This window comes from Henckelia pumila, chromosome 2, assembly GCF_033568475.1.
Source record: "Henckelia pumila isolate YLH828 chromosome 2, ASM3356847v2, whole genome shotgun sequence".
In the NCBI taxonomy this organism is placed as follows: domain Eukaryota; kingdom Viridiplantae; phylum Streptophyta; class Magnoliopsida; order Lamiales; family Gesneriaceae; genus Henckelia; species Henckelia pumila.
In genome coordinates, this window is record NC_133121.1 from 195967243 (window position 1) to 195985786 (window position 18544).

At 35.0% G+C, this 18544-nt stretch overlaps 2 protein-coding genes and 1 non-coding gene across 4 annotated transcripts in view; 2 read left to right on the top strand and 1 right to left on the bottom strand.

Moving 5' to 3' along the window:
- Positions 1-4921, top strand: part of LOC140882253 (uncharacterized) — a 32427-nt gene extending 27506 nt beyond the window's left edge. The window contains exons 11-16 of one of the 2 annotated variants that reach the window (XM_073288124.1): positions 106-223; positions 928-1051; positions 1571-1678; positions 1756-1830; positions 2085-2131; positions 4441-4921. In XM_073288124.1, coding sequence (XP_073144225.1) covers positions 106-223; positions 928-1051; positions 1571-1678; positions 1756-1830; positions 2085-2131; positions 4441-4545 — 577 coding nt within the window. In that variant the 3' untranslated portion in view covers positions 4546-4921. Of the gene's footprint in view, positions 1-105; positions 224-927; positions 1052-1570; positions 1679-1755; positions 1831-2084; positions 2709-4440 lie in introns of those variants that run through there. The other variant, XM_073288125.1, reaches the window with a different exon arrangement.
- Positions 4922-6314: 1393 nt separating this feature from the next.
- On the top strand, positions 6315-11076 carry LOC140879310 (uncharacterized). Its single transcript, XM_073282986.1, has 5 exons — positions 6315-7227; positions 7300-8280; positions 8731-8894; positions 8946-9663; positions 10718-11076. The coding sequence occupies exons 1-5, from the start codon at positions 6315-6317 to the stop codon at positions 11074-11076; spliced, it is 3135 nt and encodes a 1044-aa protein (XP_073139087.1).
- On the bottom strand, positions 6318-6424 carry LOC140885833 (small nucleolar RNA R71). Its single transcript, XR_012151247.1, has one exon. It is a non-coding gene; the product is annotated as a small nucleolar RNA R71 (small nucleolar RNA).
- Positions 11077-18544: the final 7468 nt, after the last annotated feature.

The window sequence follows — 18544 nt, forward strand, 5'->3', positions numbered from 1 at the left end:
ATAAAATGTTAAGCAATCGGTTCGCGTTATGAAATCGTTTTGTAGAGTCCCTTATTGATAGATGTCTTGGTAAAGTTAAATATCGATATTTTTTCATTTCTAAAGGTTTGAAGATGATCAACTCTGGGTGGTGAAAATCAAAGGTAGTGCTTTTCTGTGGCACCAGATCCGATGCATGGTTGCTGTGCTATTTTTGATTGGTCAGGGTCTTGAGTCTCCTAATGTACGTGACTATGCTACCTCAATAAATGGTTTGCAGTTAGGAATTTGACTTAACTTACCAAACAATTTTGATATTTCTTTCTCAACATTAATTCCATTATCCAATCATCAGCTTTTCCAGAGCAATGAAAACATGGTTAATCGTATTTGAGTGTCCCCTGAAGCTACCAAATGTTTGTTTTGATTATGTCTGTGAATTGTATGAATGACAGCCAAAACTTAGTGCCATGCTGTAGCCTGTAGATATAAGCAAACTATCGTTTTGGTGCATTTTCTTTATTTACTTATAACTGTGCTCTTGTGTTCTCAATAAGGCCTATGATGAACTGGTGACCTTTTAATGCCTTAGGGCAACATGATATCTAGCAGCTTTTGCAATCTCGAATCTTCTGCCTTTAAAGTCCTCTATATTCAAAACTTTGAATTTATTTCTACCACCACACAAAATCATTAGATTCATGGCATTCTCAGTTATCCATTACTTTGAAATGATCTTTGGATGAGCAGAAAAAATTATTGCTCAGACGTATGTATGCGTTATATATGTGTGCATCCCTGAATGTAAACATTTTTTCTCATTGATATACACTTAGTATATTAACTTTTCTGGAGCAAATTTTATGAGTTTATTGTTAAGTTCTATTATAGATTTTGCCATATTCAGGTGAATATTATGTCTGTTAAAAAATCATGTGTAACATTTAGGTGGTAGAGGTTCTATTGGATATTAAAAGAACACCAAGGAAACCTCAATACACAATGGCTCCAGAGATTCCACTTGTTCTTCAGTCATGTGAATTCGAAGTTCTGAAGTTCGTTTGCTCTTCAGGTATTGCCATTCTGAGGTTAATATTTCTTACTCTGATTATTGCTGTTTATTCTGTCATTGCCAGCTTCGCTGTTGATTCGAAGAAAAAGAGTTGTACTTGCTTGTGTCTTTCTTTATAAGCTGGAAGGGACGGTTGCCATTGCATGCTTTATTCCTTGTTTTACATCAGATCCTGGCACTCAGAGGCAACACCTAAGATGCTGCTTACTTTTTTGGATTGCATTACACTGTTTTCTCTTTTTACGAACATCTGTACTTGTGGTCTGTGCTCTTTAATGGCGGCGGACTACCATTTCTGCCTTTTTATCTCATCACTGTGCAGCACCGAAGCTTTATGTCAAAACTATCTGTCTGATAAAAGTGTCAAGGCATTGATCTTTGTTTTACTAGAATTCTGACTAGTGGCACTGTTCTGTAGACTAGTAATTCTTTGCTTAAATTCCAGAAAGGTTGCTAACACGGTAGGAAAATTTTAATTGTTCTGACTTCTTCAAAACTTTTTCATGGTTTGACGTACAGTCGCTAGGCAATCTCTTCTCACTCACTTAAAGAAAGAATGCCAGAGTTACCAACTGCAAGCAGCAATATTTTATGAGGCATTGCGATGTTGTTCTGGCATTTTCAGCGGTACCGAAACTTTTATTTACAGCAACTTTACTTCCTCTTCTGCTACTACTATTCTCTTATGGAAGATGTAAGTGTAGATTACAGTCAACCAAATCATACGCCAAAAAAGAAGGAATCTGCTCACGTTCCCCTAATATTACGACCAACAGAGCGTGAGTCCATGTTTTCTCTACTGCCTCCTTTTCTTGATAGATTCATTAGCTTTTTTTATCACCTTCTGTCAAGTGATTACTGACTAGGCTCTGTCCCTAACACTACTCAATTCAACTCGTTCAAATCACACGACTCAACTTGGGTCGCTCTTTCCTAAAGGAGACTTCCTTTGCTTTGGTGTTTATTTACAAATTTTATTGAGCCATGAAACGCTGTTGATATTTGGTTGTCTGAAATTTCTTGTACCTTCCAGCTTCTTACGAAGAGCGACGGGCTAAGCTGCTCTCTAAAATCGGAGAGGTAAAAGTAGAAACTTATATTGCATCATGAATCGTGCCCAACCTTGGCAAAGGCCTCGACCAAAACAAGCAATTATCATGTCATGCAGTGATTACTTTCCTGGCTAGTTGGATTAGGCAACTATCTCTCTTTCTCAGCACTTGAAACAATGTGAACTATCTATACATATATTAGTTTATATTGGTCTAATTTAGCTTCTTTTTTTTTTTTTTAAGGTATAAGCTACTCTCTTAATTAAAAAAAAAATTGACATTGAATTTGAACAAAAGATAGAATTGCATTTAAAAAAATCTCCTTTTTTGTTATATTTATAATTTTTTGTGGTTATTTTGTAAAGTACAGACAATATGATAATTACTTTTTACATCTCTTTCTATTTTATTAAATGTAGATAATTCATAATAACCACATACACATACTAGTTTCATTCTCTCTTTAGGGAGGGAAAAATTGATGCTTCAGGTGCTATGTCTATACTCCATTTTATAGAAATTTCATATTCCTATTTATGCTCGGAAAATTTGGCGAGTTTATTTGTAGAAATATGAGAAAAACTTATATATTCCTCACTGAAAATATCATCCTACTAAATTTATAAGATTACACTATCTTATTACTCAATACAACTGATTGATATCAATTTAAAATCCCATTAGGTTTATCGTAGGGAGTGTTTGGTAGAGCTTCTACAAAGTGCTTTTTTAAAATATTTTTTTAATTTTACATTATTATTAAGTATTTTTTTAAAAAAATATTTTTTTAATTTTACATTATTATTACAAGCATTTTTTTAAAAAATATTTTTTAAAAATTTTACATTATTATTACGAGCATTTATTTAAATATATATATGTATATATATATATATATATATATATATATATTGTATTTTCATACATTTTTTGTACATATCTTGTATATTTATACACATTTTTTCATTTTTAATATTTTTATTTTTATTAATCATATATTTTTTCAAGTATTCATCTTATAAAAAAATAAAATATTTTTGATACAAAATTCATAATCTAAAATAATATATAAACTCATTTTTTATAATATGAGTATCAAAAATTAAATAATCAAATAAAGGTATTGTTGTCATTTAGTTAAAAAATTAAGCTTGGAAGTAATTATTCTTCAAACACTAAACTTTAACTTGTATTAGTTTTCAACTTCTATTTTCAAACACTCCATATTTTAGCTTCTCACCAACTTCAAAATAATCTCTACTAGAATCACTTTTAAATAAGTAAAAGCTCTCTAAAATACTCTCGTAATCTACACTCTTCTCAGGCTTTGATTATAGATGTTGATTAGTCCAAGCTTGCCAAGGAGAAATTTATGAGTATGCTTTGAAAGTCCTTTTGTGAGTAGATCAGTTAGTTGATGAGAAGTGGACACATACTCAACCTTTAGACTTCCTTTCTCAAGTTTTTCTTTAATGAAGTGTTGATCAACTTCAACATGTTTGGTTCTATCATGGTGAATGATCGAGCAAATATCACCGTAGAAAATCAATACAAATATATGTCAATTGAGCTCGAATAAATCGCAAATGCACGAGTAATAATATAATATACGATAGTATGAGTATCGTCCTCAGAAACTGTATCACACACTAATTTACTTATACAAATTCTCTGTCCGAGGTTCACGAAGTATTTGAGAAATTTTTATACTAAAGAAAATTAATAAATTCAGCAAAGATTTAATCACTCAAAAATTGCTATTAAATAAAATTCTAAAATTAATATGATGAGAAAGTTTGTTGGAATTCGGTTCACCTACCGCGTAATTGGTTTTTAACAATTAAACTTCAAATTCTATTCCCACTTTTGACAAGATACCCTAAATTATTGGCATTCTCTCTCGAGTTGTGTCGACCTAATTCTATCTATTTCTACTATAAAACTATGAATGGTGGGCAAAGTTTTTCATTGTGAATTTATAACTTTGTCCCCTAATTATGTAGGAATCAAAAAATATTTATGGACAATTATGAAAAAAAGAGGTAAAAAACAAGGGCAAAAAAAGATTAAAAATTTAGTCAAACCTTAGGAGGTGATTTATTGCATAGTAATGAATATGGATTTAACTTTTCATTTATATCTAATTATTACCTCAAAGTTAATTATTGATAAACTATGTATACTGATAGGAGTCGTTTTTTCGTGTTTTATTGTTCGTTTTCTTGATGTTTTGCATTAGTTCCTTGTGGTCTTGTTAGTAATTTTCTAATTTTGTTTGCATTTAGTGTAGTTTTATGTGTCTTGTTTACTCCTATTGATTTATGGTTAAATTGGCAGGAAAACGGAAAAAAATCATTTTTTCTGGCTTCAGAAAGAGGTGCGCTCGGTCTGCAGAAAAGAGAAGACCGAGCGCTGGCATATTGTGGTCAGGCAGTGAGTTGAAGAATTTTGAGCGCTCGGTCGGTGAAATTGTGCAGACCGAGCGCGTGCTGAATAAAGACGGGCAGTGAGTTGAAGAAATTTCTAGTGCTCCGTCGGTGAAATTGTGCACACCGAGCGCCGGCGCGTGATTTTTGGAAAACTTTATTTCGTGAGTTTTATATGGAAAGGAATCTGAGGGTAATATATATTGAAGATTTTCAGATGTTTTTAGGGTTGGAAAAACACAGCAAAGCAAGGCGGAGGCGGCTCTGAAGATCGATTCTTCTTCTTCTCGTTGGGAGTTTTTCTTCTTCAATTTTTTTGAAATTTTATGTTGAAAACTTTATTAGTTTGAATTTTATTATGAGTTGTAGTAGTTAAACTCTATTTTGTTGGAATTTAGGGGATCCTAACCCCGAAACATGTTGTTGTGATTGAATCGTTGGATGAATTGATTGAGTTTTTATACGAGTATTTGATTTTATCATGGTTTATTATTCTATGTTGAGGAGTAGCTAACTTTAATATAGATTCATAGATTGTGAATTGCTGTCGAGAGATAGATTCATGATTAGGACGAGTGATAAAATCCATGGACTTAAAATATGCATAGAGATATGATATTTAGTACATGTTGATAACCATAGACCACCAGGTTGAAAGTTGTAGGAATTCAATGAACGCAAAGCAATCAGTAATGATAAATAATCAAAGAGATTTGATTGTTTCATTAACTTGAATTAGATTGGCATAAACTCAAGAGAGAGTGTCGATATTTCAGGAGATCTTGTCAAATTTATGAGTGTAAAAGTAATTTCAATCGTCCAAATTCAATTAAGGGGAAGGTGAACCAAGATTCCAACAAAATTTCCTTATATTATATTTTTCTGCGCTAAGCATTGTTGTGGTTTATTTTATTTTCATTCAAGTAATTTTTAAATTAAATTCTTTACTTTATAATTTTAGAATAATCAATGAACAAATTTTCGTTACTTTGGGTAGAGAAATTAAATAATTGAATTATTGTGACGTAGTCCTTGAGGACGATACTCGTACTCAGTACACTTTTTTTTTAACTTGAGTCGTGCACTTTCGATAATTTTGAGCATAAAAGAGAGATAATTATATTGAAATTAAGTGTTAGTATTTGCTCGATCAACTTTTTGGCGCCGTTGCCGGGGACTATTGATTACTTTGATTTTTTTATTTAATTTTTCTCTACTTCAATTTTAATCACTATTTTCATCTGTGAACTGCAGGATTTTCTTGCAGTGCATGCAACATTCACCCGAAGCAGAACTCTTGCCTTTTGATCCAGAAATTGAAAGAACTTTTCGCAGAAGAAGAAGGCAACAAAAAGAAGCAATGGCAGAACAAGAACGACTTCGTGGAGATGGAGAAGCAGAGAATAATACACCACCTATCTACAGATCCATGATGGATAGTGCGTTGCCATCCATCGAAAATTCCAGACCAAGCATCATCAGGCCAGCCATAGCAGCAAATCAATTTGAAATAAAGCCTGCTATCATTCAAATAGTGCAAAACACAGTCCAGTTTGGTGGGATGACAATAGATGACCCATATGCTCACCTGAAAAATTTTCTAGAAATCTGTGACACTTTCAAGATGCAGGGAGTTTCTGATGATGCTATTCGTTTGCGTTTATTCCCTTTTTCGTTACGAGATAAAGCTAAAGCATGGCTAACGAATTTACCTGCAGGTCCATCACCACTTGGGATGATCTCGCCAAAGCGTTCCTCACCAAATACTTTCCACCATCTAAATCGATGAAGCTAAGAGCTGACATCACAACCTTTGCTCAAGGAGAACATGAAACGCTATATGAAGCATGGGAGCATTACAAAGATCTAATGAGGAGATGCCCACATCACCAACTACCAGACGGTCTTGTGGTACAAACTTTTTATTATGGTCTTCCTCACTCAAATCGCACCATGTTAGATGCAGCTGCAGGGGGAAATTTGTTACGAAAATCACCAGAGGACGGATATGAGTTAATTGAAGAGATGGCTTCCAGTAGCTATCATCCTCAATCAGAGAGGAATGCAGCCAGGAGACCCACAGGAATGCATCAAGTTGATGCATTCACCTCAGTAGCAGCTCAGCTTGAAGTCATGAATAAGAGAATTGAAGAGCTAACTCTAGGGCAGTCTGCGATGCGTATTCAAGAAGTGTGGTGTGAGAAATGTGGTGCTAAACACTTCACAAAAGATTGTCAGACAGTAAATCCTTCATATCAGCCAGAAGGAGGAATGGTGAACCATGTGGGAAATCAGAACCGCCCTAGGAATGATCCATTCTCTAGCACATATAATCCAGGGTGGAAACAGCATCCGAACTTTTCGTGGGGAGGACAGAATAATAGGTCATATGGGAATCAGAACTACGGAAGACAACCTCAAGAAGAGAACTCAAGCATGGAACAGATGATGCAGAAGTTCATATCATCCACTGAGACCCGAATGCAGAATCAGGATGCATCGATTAAGAACTTGGAAAATCAAATAGGGCAGTTAGCTAAAGCGATGTCCAGCAGAGAGCTGGTCACTTTACCAAGTGACACAGAAAAGAATCCAAAAGAGCAGGTCAAAGCAGTTGAATTGAGAAGTGGGAAGATAATTGAAGGTGAGAAACAAGGCGAGAAAGAATCAGAACCAGCTACACCAAGGAAAACTGTAGGCAAGTCTTCTGATTCTACATAACCACCCACATCACAGTCAAATATTGTTATTCCACCACATTTTCCTGCAGCTCTCAAGAAGGCCAAACTAGATTCTCAATTTGCGAAATTCCTAGAAGTATTCAAGAAATTGAATATAAACATCCCCTTCGTTGATGCATTGATGCAAATGCCCAGTTACGCGAAATTCTTGAAGGAAATTCTCTCCAACAAGAAAAAATTGGAGGAGCATGAAATGACCAGTCTAACAGAAAATTGTTCTGCGCTAGTTCAGAACAAGATTCCACCGAAGCAAAAAGATCCAGGGAGTTTCTCTATCCCTTGTGTTATTAATGATGTGCAATTTCATAAGGATTTGTGTGATTTGGGTGCGAGTATAAACTTAATGCCCTATTATGTCTTCAGGAAACTGAGCTTGGGAGAGCCGAAATCCACCAGGATGTCATTGCAATTGGCGGACAGGTCTATCAAATATCCAAGAGGGATAATAGAAGATGTGCTGGTGAAAGTCGACAAATTCATCTTTCCGATGGATTTTGTGGTGCTTGATATGGAGGAAGATTTGGACATGCCACTTATTATGGGAAGACCTTTCCTGGCAACAAGGAAAGAACTAATCGATGTCCAAAAGGGAGAGCTACATCTGAGAGTGGGAGAGGAGAAAATCTCCTTTGATGTGTTTAATGCACTTAAATTTTCACAAAATAATGAAGAGTGTTTTCAGATTGATGTTGTGGACTCACTTTTATATGATTATGTGCAGGATACATTTCAGGAACCATTAGAAGCTGCACTTTTATCGACTCCTCATGATGATTTAATCAATGTCGAGATAGAAAAGATGACGGCGTACTTGAATGATAACCAGTCATGGCGAAAAGGTGGAAAGCTCAGACTCGAAGATCTTGGTGACTGGAAGGATTTAGTCTTCCAGAAACCAAGCATTGAAGAACCACCAACTGTGGAATTGAAACCATTACATACCCATCTCAAATATGTATTTTTAGGTGAGAATGGAAATTTACCTGTCATAATTTCTTCTTCTTTGACAGGTGAGATGAAGACCAGACTGCTGGTTTCTCAAAAGTCATAAGAGTGTGTTTTCTTGGAAGGACGCAGATATCAAAGGCATTAATCCATCTATCTGCATGCACAAGATATTAATGGAAGAGAACATCAACCCCATGATCCAACCACATAGGAGATTAAATCCCAAGATGCAAGAAGTAGTAAAGGCTGAAACGATAAAACTTATGGATGCAGGTATCATTTATCCCATTTTTGATAGTGCATGGGTGAGTCCGGTTCAATGTGTACCGAAAAAAGGGGGGATAACTGTCATTAAGAATGAACAAAATGAGTTGATACCTACTAGGACAGTTACAGGGTGGCGTGTGTATAGACTATAGAAAATTAAATGACGCAACCCGTAAAGACCATTTTCCCCTCCCCTTCATTGACCAAATAAAGTCTTGCTGGGTATGAATTTTATTGTTTTTTAGATGGGTATTCAGGATACAATCAAATTGCGATTGCACCTGAAGATCAGGATAAAAAAACTTTCACTTGCCCGTATGGTACGTTTGCCTATAGACACATGCCTTTTGGTCTTTGTAATGCTCCTGCAACTTTTCAGAGATGCATGAATGCTATATTTCATAATATGGTTGAAAATTTTCTAGAAATATTCATGGATGATTTTTCCATTTTTGGTCAGTCTTTTGATGCATGTCTGAATAATGTTTTGATGAGATGTGAGGAAACAAACTTGGTACTCAATTGGGAGAATTGTCACTTCATGGTGACCGAAGGTATTGTATTAGGGCACCGAATATCTGAGCAGGGAATCGAGGAGGACAGGGCCAAGGTGCAAGTCATTCAGAATCTACCTCCACCGACGACGATCAAGGGAGTCAGAAGTTTTCTAGGCCATGCTGGTTTTTATCGGCGGTTCATTAAAGATTTTTCAAAAATTGCAAAACCTCTGTCTTCGTTATTGATGAAAGATACACCTTTTAATTTTGATTCCACTTGTTTGCAGGCATTTGAATTTATGAGAGAAATATTGGTGACTGCACCAGTGCTGACTTCACCGGATTGGGATCTTCCATTTGAGGTAATGTGTGATGCCAGCGACTCGGCTGTCGGAGCTGTACTTGGCCAGAGGATAGACAAGGTATTCCGTGCTATTTACTATGCTAGAAAAACCTTGAATGAGGCTCAATTCAATTATGCTACCACTGAAAAGGAGTTGCTAGCTGTAGTTTTTGCACTAGACAAGTTTCATTCATACCTTGTACTTTCAAAAATCACTATATACACTGATCATTCTGCAATTAAACACCTTTTGGCTAAGAAAGATGCAAAACCTAGGTTGATTAGGTGGATTCTACTCTTGCAAGAATTTGACATAGAGATAAAGGATAAAAAAAAGAGTAGAAAATGTTGTCGCTGATCACCTATCTAGACTAGAATGCATTCCTGATTGTGCACAGAATGATACTGAGGACATAGATGATTGTTTTCCTAATGAAAAGTTGTTTGCCATAGAACAATCGCCGTGGTATGCTAATTTTGCAAATTATTTGGTCACGGGCACACTCCCACATAACTTGTCTTTTCATCAAAAGAAAAAGTTTCTGTCAGATGTAAAGCATTATTTTTGGGAAGAACCTTTCTTGTTTAAAATCTGTGCTGACTCTACGATTCGGAGATATGTGGCGGAAGGATAAATGAAAAGCATCCTTAGTCATTGTCATGACCATGAGGTAGGTGGCCATGCTGGGCCTATCAAGACGGCAGCTAAGGTACTTGAATGCGGGTTTTATTGGCCCAATCTTTTTAAAGATGCACGTGCTTATGTCATTGAGTGTGATAGATATTAGCGAATAGGTAATATCTCAAACCGTCATGAAATGTCTTTGAATAATATTATTGAGTGTGGGATATTTGATGTGTGGGAAATCGACTTCATGAGACCATTTCCAAACTCTTTTACAAAAAAAAAAACATTTTGGTCGCCGTCAATTATGTTTCTAAACGGGTAGAAGCTGAAGCTTTTGCAACTAATGATGCACAGGTGGTCCTAAAATTTTTGAAGAAAAATATTTTTAACTGGTTTGGTACACCCCGTGCAATTATTAGTGATGGTGGCACCCACTTTTGTAACAAACTCTTTGAAAAAATTTTGAAAAATATGGTGTCAAGCACAAAATTTCTACTCCTTATCATCCCCAAACAAGTGGCCAAATAGAAGTGTCCAATCGAGAAATTAAGCAAATTTTGGAAAAAAAAGTGTGAGTACAAATAGAAAGGATTGGACACTTAGACTTGACGATGCATTATGGGCCTATAGGACTGCTTTCAAAACGCCTATAGGCACCTCCCCTTATAGACTGTTGTTTGGAAAGGCATGTCATTTGCCAGTTGAGTTGGAGCATAGAGCATATTGGGCTATCAAATCATTGAATTTTGAATTTGCTGCTGCAGGAGAAAAGAGATTGCTTGAGTTAAACCACTTTGAGGAATTTCGAGATCAAGCATACGATATGGCGGTGTCCTACAAAGAAAGGACCAAGAGAATACATGACAGACACATTCGTCAAAGAGAATTTAAGGAAGGAGAAGCAGTTCTATTGTTTAACTCCAGGTTGAGGCTCTTTCCTGGAAATTTGAAGTCTCGGTGGTCCGGCCCTTACAAAATCACTAAGGTGTATCCATCGGGGGACATTGAAATAAAGGATGCAAGAAATGAGTCTTTCACGGTCAATTCTCAGAGCCAGAAACACTATGTAGGGGGTGATGTCGACTCCACGCCAGTCATTACCACACTGACTGACCAAGACTAGTTTGGGGAGGAGAACAGTCGAGCTCTAGACTCTAAATTGAGAACTACTCTCTTAACTCTCTTTTTGTTTTAATTTATTTTATTTTGCTTTGAACTTTTTAATTTTCCGTTCTTTTAAGTTTTAGCAAGTTCAAATTTCGTTTACTTTTGTGAAAAAAAAATTCAAAAGGGGTTGCGCTCGGTCTACTAAATTCAGCAGACCGAGCGCCCAAAAATACTCAAACTTACTATTTTGCTAAAACGGGGGTGCGCTCGGTCTGCTAAAAAGAGCAGACCGAGCGCCCAAAACTCCCCTAACTCTCTGTTTTCTTAAATCGGGTATGCGCTCGGTCTGCTAAAAAGAGCAGACCGAGCGCATCGCGCAAAATCAGCAATTAAAAGACCCGATCCCCTTTCCCCTTTCATTCTCTCTCGATCTCTCTCTCACTCTAAACCCTAGACGCCTCCTCTCCCTCATATTTCTCACTGTTTCCCATCAAATTCGCTGGTACTCTCTCTGATTTCTATGATTTCGATCAAGATGGGTCCTAAGAGAGCCAAGATTGCCACCTCTCGTGCCTCTTCTTCGTCCTCCACCATTATTGATGGCAAGTTTATTTCAATGGAGGCGAAATCACAATATGAAGCCGCCAAGATCAACCGGACTCTGATTCCTGAGAGAGACATAGATCTATCTGAGAACCTCACTCACACCCTCGGCATCACTGAGCGTGGATGGACCGAGTTCTGCCGCCAACCTCAAGCGGCCATCATACCGTTGGTACGGGAATTCTATGACAATGCCCCTGAACGCACTGATAACAAAGCTTTTGTGCAGGGTAAGTTCGTCTCTTTCGACCCTGACACTATTAATTCTTTATTTCAAACTCCGGCAGTCGACGATAGCCAATTCCAAGAATTTAAGGCTAACCTGGATTATAATCTCGTATCTGCTTAACTGTGTTATGATGGTAATGTTTGGAAGGACTCGGTCAAGTTTGTTTCATTTGAGAAAAATACTTTTGAAATGGAATTGGCTTTGTGGTATGCATTTCTCACCCATAGGATGATGCCGGTAACCCACACACACGTTGTGGTGATGAGTAGAGCATTGTTGTTGTTTGCTCTACATAAAAAATGGCCAATCAATGTCGGAACACTCATCAACAAGGAGTTGTACACGTCCATCCGTTCACCGAATATTGGCATTTTCTTTCCGTCTATTGTTTCCGCACTGTGTGTGCAAGCTGGAGTTGTCGTGCGAGACGACGAGGAATGACAACATCCAATGCAGGATGTGGACAATTCACTAGTGAAGACAAAGAAAAATTTCAGATTACGAGAGTTCACATCGCAGGGGAAGCCAAGTTCCGGGGCCAGTACCTCTACGAGCCGTGTACCAAAACCAATGCCAAGTTGTCGCCCTGCTACCGAGACTACCAATGAACTGTATGCTTGGGCTCAGTACCAGAATGAGTACCAGAAAGTCAATGCTGCCCACTTGGAGTCCCAAGATGCTATGCTCCGAGCGTTAATCTCTAATGTCGGGATGGATCCTGCTGCCTACCCTACTCCGCCACCATATCCCCTTTCGTTCCATTTCCAATACACTGCTCTTCGAGAAAATTTTCCTGAGGATTCAGATGACGAGGCCGCTGACGACGATGAGGACCAATAATCAAGGGAGTTTTTGTTTTCTTTTTTTTTTATTTTATGTTTTGTGTGTTTTGCATTATCGGTTTGTTTGTTTTGTTTCGTTTGTCTAGCATTGGGGACACTGTTAGATGTTAGTTTGGGGAGGGTGTCTTTTATGTTTTCAAGCATTTTGTCGTTATCTTTTGTTTTGTGTTGAGTTATGCATGCATTTGTGGATGAAATCATAAAAGCCAGTGATGAAAATTTTTTTTGTGTTTGGTAGCTGAAATCCATGAGTATCTTCTTCTTCTGAATTTTTTTTTTACTGGTAGAACCAAGTAGATAAATAGATCTTTATATACTTTGTGATATATGCTCGAGTCTGAATTTGAAACGTACAAACTTGGATGGGATTGAGGCATTGTTTGAATTTTTGGGCCTAGTTTCTCTTGAATTAACTTTATCCTTAATTGCCCTGTTGAGCCTTCACAATGTTTATGAGTACATGAGGTACGAAAATCGGTAATCTGTTGAAAATCATCGTTTACTGCTGATGATTGTTCATTTCTGCACTGGTTGAAATTTGTATGATTTAATTGTGAATTGAGACTTGTCTAGAACTAGTTCGGACACTCTTCGAGGCGCAATACGAGCATAACTATGATTAGGAATGATTTAGGCAATCTTTATGTGAATCGTTTGAGCCTTTCAAGCTACCCATCCGATACATTCTATCTCTAGTACCTTCTTTGATCTTTATTGAAATCGAATGACATGCGTGAAAACGTGTGATAAACCCCATTCGTTATTTTTTTCATAGTCATACACTCACTACCATAGAATATCCTAAACACTATTTTCCACCCTAAAGGGAGTAAGTTGAATGTGAGAATTGTATATGCTCCGGAATTGTAACTGCAAAGTGAAATGGTGTGTTTGAAAAAAAAAAGAGTTGAAATGAAAAGACAAATATGCAAAAGTAGTGAAGTCAATGGATTGATGAAGTGAATTAGAAGGAGAAAGAAGAAGGAAATGAAAATGAATAGTTGGTTGTAACTTATTTCCTTATTTGAATCGATATCCTTCGTTTGTAGTAATAAACCAGGCCTAATATTATAAACTTTTTAAGACCTATTGACCGAGTCACAGTTGCCCAATATACTAGTGGAGAAGAGTTGCGAGAATTTAGCCTATGGATAGTTGATAGACACTTTTAATGAGTATGGATTTTTGATCAAAACACGCACACACTGTAATTCTTTGAGTTAAACCAATGTGAAGTGTGTATCATTGAATTTCTCTCATCTTTGAGCCTGTAATACCTAAAAAGTCTTCATGATCTTTGAATGTGTGAATTGAATTTGCAGGAAGGCATGTTGAAACGCGAGTTGCGGGATTTAGGAGTTTACAAGGTTTTCCAGTTTTTTTTTTTTTTATTTTTATTTTCAAAATGTTAGTAGATTGACATGATTTTGTAATCTTTTGGAAGAAATTCTGAGGCTTGGAAAGTTTGAGTTCATCCACCTTTATCGTTGTGTCGTGTCGTGTTGTTGTGTTTGTGTTTGCATTCTATTTTGTCACCTATTTTTCTTGAGGGCAAGCAAAAGGTTAGTTTGGGGAGGTTGATAAAAGTCGTTTTTTCGTGTTTTATTGTTCGTTTTCTTGATGTTTTGCATTAGTTCCTTGTGGTCTTGTTAGTATTTTTCTAATTTTGTTTGCATTTAGTGTAGTTTTATGTGTTTTGTTTACTCCTATTGATTCATAGTTAAATTGGCAGGAAAACGGAAAAAAATCATTTTTTCTGGCTTCAGAAGGAGGTGCGCTCGGTCTGCAGAAAAGAGGAGACCGAGCGCTGGCATATTGTGGTCAGGCAGTGAGTTGAAGAATTTTGAGCGCTTGGTCGGTGACATTGTGCAGACCGAGCGCCGGCGCGTGATTTTTGGAGAACTTTATTTCGTGAATTTTAGATGGAAAGGACTCTGAGGGTAATATATATAAAAGATTTTCAGATGTTTTTAGGGTTGGAAAAACACAGCAAAGCAAGGCGGAGGCGGCTCTGAAGATCGATTCTTCTTCTTCTTCTCGTTGGGAGTTTTTCTTCTTCAATTTTTCAGAAATTTTATGTTGAAAACTTTATTAGTTTGAATGTTATTATGAGTTGTAGTAGCTAAACTCTATTTTGTTGGAATTTAGGGGATCCTAACCCCGAAACATGTTGTTGTGATTGAATCGTTGGACGAATTGATTGAGTTTTATATGAGTATTTGATTTTATCATGGTTTATTATTCTATGTTGAGGAGTAGCTAACTTTAATATAGATTCGTAGATTGTGAATTACTGTCGAGAGATAGATTCATGATTAGGACGAGTGATAAAATCCATGGACTTAAAATATGCATAGAGATATGATATTTAGTACATGTTGATAACCATAGACCACCAAGTTGAAAGTTGTAGGAATTCAATGAACGCAAAGCAATCAGTAATGATAAATAATCAAAGAGATTTGATTGTTTCATTAACTTGAATTAGATTGGCATAAACTCGAGAGAGAGTGTCGATATTTCAGGAGATCTTGTCAAATTTATGAGTGTAAAAGTAATTTCAATCGTCCAAATTCAATTAAGGGGAAGGTGAACCGAGATTCTAACAAAATTTCCTCATATTATATTTTTCTGCGCTAAGCATTGCTGTGGTTTATTTTATTTTCATTCAAGTAATTTTTAAATTAAATTCTTTACTTTATAATTTTAGAATAATCAATGATCAAATTTTCGTTACTTTGGGTAGAGAAATTGAATAATTGAATTATTGTGACGTAGTGCCTGAGGACGATACTCGTACTCAGTACACTTTTCTATAACTTGAGTCGTGCACTTGAGATAATTTTGGGCATAAAAGAGAGATAATTATATTGAAATTAAGTGTTAGTATTTGCTCGATCATATACTATATAATATAAAATTTCACACACAATATTTGGCTAATATTTTTATAATGTAAACTATTCTACTTTTGGAAGGTGAAAAAAAATCCAAATGTTTATTGAATACTAAATTACACAAATCGGATGTCTAACGGTTACACACCATAAAAATTGAGCAGCAATATTGTTAAAAATTAAATATAAATTAGTTTTATTTAAATTAGTAATGAGAATAATTAAGATTTATTTTTTTAATTAATTTGTTCATTAGCCTATTTTCTTTTAATTTTTTTCACATTTTAAATTTATTCATTAGCCTATAACTTCCACTTTACTCCCTTTCTACTATTAATTGTGCCAAATTTTCACAAAATTTACTACACATAAATTTCATATGTTATTATATGTTTTTTTTTTTCATTTCATTCATGTATTTTCAATATTCCAATATAAAATTTTGTAATAATATTCGATCAAGGAATAAATTATTGTAATCGAAAAATTATATTAAAAAGTTTTGAAAAATAAATAAATATTTATGGTAAAATTAGAGTAAACTTACTTAAAAAATATATATATATTTAATTTATTATATTATACCATTAAAGTGTGAATAAATGACAAAAAGTAAAAGTGAATAAAATTACAAAAATATGCTCGAGTCTTAAATGTTATTTCTCAAATAAATTTTTTTTATTTCTATCTACATTTTTATAGATAGAATCGATTAAATACACATTCCTTTTTCATAATTTCAATGAAAAAGACTTTTTTACCTTGTCAAACAAATATTCACTTTTATATATAATTTTTTAAAGATTTTCAAAGAATTATGAAGACGATGTCCATAAAATTAATCAAAACTATACACAATTTAAGGAAATAGTACCAAATTTACAACACAATTTTTTGTTATTTTATTCCTAAATGATTTATATATATATATAAATATATATAGATGATAGAAATATTTTATATCTATAATTTTCTTCTCATGTTTTATGAGAATATGATGAAAATCAATTAAAATGTTGTATTGAATGATTCAAAAAATAAATGCATCAATTTAATGAATAAGCAACACATTGATTCTTCACAAATTAAATATCCCAAATTTGACCCTAATTTTTACACAATTTTTCCACCAAAATGTGGTAAATACACAATGCAAAAACTTTGTCCACCATTCATACTTTTATATATATTAGTAGTGGTAAATACACAATGCAAAAACTTTGTCCACCATTCATACTTTTATATATATTAGTAATAGATAATATATATATATATATATATTTATATTAATTTTCAGCTGCCCAACCATTCCTGCCCAACTCGCCCCCGACCACTAAAACCCGATACCGGGTTTTAGTTGTTTTTTTAAAAAAAATTTCATATCACTAAAACCCACTACCGGATTTTAGTTGTCGGGTATGAGCTGGGCATCATTGGTTGGGCAGCTGAATATATATAACTTCAAAAAATATGTATTTAATTTATTATACCATAAAAGTGTGAATAAAATGACAAAAACTAAAAGTGAATAAAATAACAAAAATATTCATTTTGATACACAAACTATTGGTAAAAATTATTGATAAACTATGTATACTATATAATATAAAATTTCACACACAATATTTGGATAATATTTTAATGACTGTAAATGAAAATATATATACTACAACAGAACCAAAAAAAAACATGCGAGTTAAATGATCAGAATAAAAATAATATATAAGTGACATGATTAAAAATGGAAATGCATCGTAATATGACTAAAAGTGAAAATATTCAAGTTACAGTATTGAAAATACAAATTTACCATTAACATGACTAAACGTGAAAAAAAATCATTGTATTATTTCAGTGATTTTCATAATTAATAATTAAAGTTTAATTGATTTTTATTATGAGGCCGTGAAAATGTCAATAATTATAAAATATAATAAATAAATATATTGTATAATCAAAGTCTCACCACGTGCATCGCACGTGTTGTTTACTAGTTTAATAAAATAGCCAAATGTATTTGACTATTTATCACTATTGATTGCATTGCGCTCCTTGAAATCTCATAACTTTCGACCTATTGGACTATAGCCATCAACATATATTCAACACCATATATCTGTGTGTGTTGTAAATCCACGGATTATGTCACTCGCTCTCATTATGAATCCACCTTTTGATGTCATTCACAAAACATAGATTTATGAAGAAATTAGCTATGCTCCAATATAAAAAATAAATACAATGACACAATCAATGTTCATAGAATAGAAGAAATAAATGGTCCAAATCTCAATCACACATGTGTGTTTCGGGGTAGGATCCCCTAAATTCCAACAAAGATGAATTTTAATTATTGAAATTCATCATAAAATTCAACCAAAACAAGTTGTTTCCAAAAGCAATAATGATAGACTAGTAAAATAAAGAAGAAGTTCGAAAACGCTGTGAAATCTCGAGTATTCTTCATTTTCCTTCGCTTGTTGTTCGGCCGCCTCTCTCTCTCCTTTGTTACGTGTTCAACACTTTTTTTTCACTGACTTTGTTTTTCGTCTTTTACGCATCCTAGAGTCCTCCCTTTCTTTCTTTCCTTTTTAAAATCCGCGTAAAAGTTTTCTTAACCCCGAGCACGCTGGGGCGCACTAATTTGCTGGATGGAGCGCACAAAGTTATGTTTTTGCTGAACATTTTTCATCCGGGCGCGCTGGAGCATGCAAAATGTACCACTGTGGCGCGGCTGGATGCGCTAGACCTTGCAGAATTGCCGGCTAGAGCGCACAAAGTTCTGTTTTGCACCTTGGAATGCCTGCAAATTGTAGCGCTAGAGCGCGCGGGGTTTTGACTTTTGCCACAAATATAAACAGGCGGGCTGGGCCGCGCCCTGTACTGCCTCAATTCACTCTTTTTTTTTTCCTA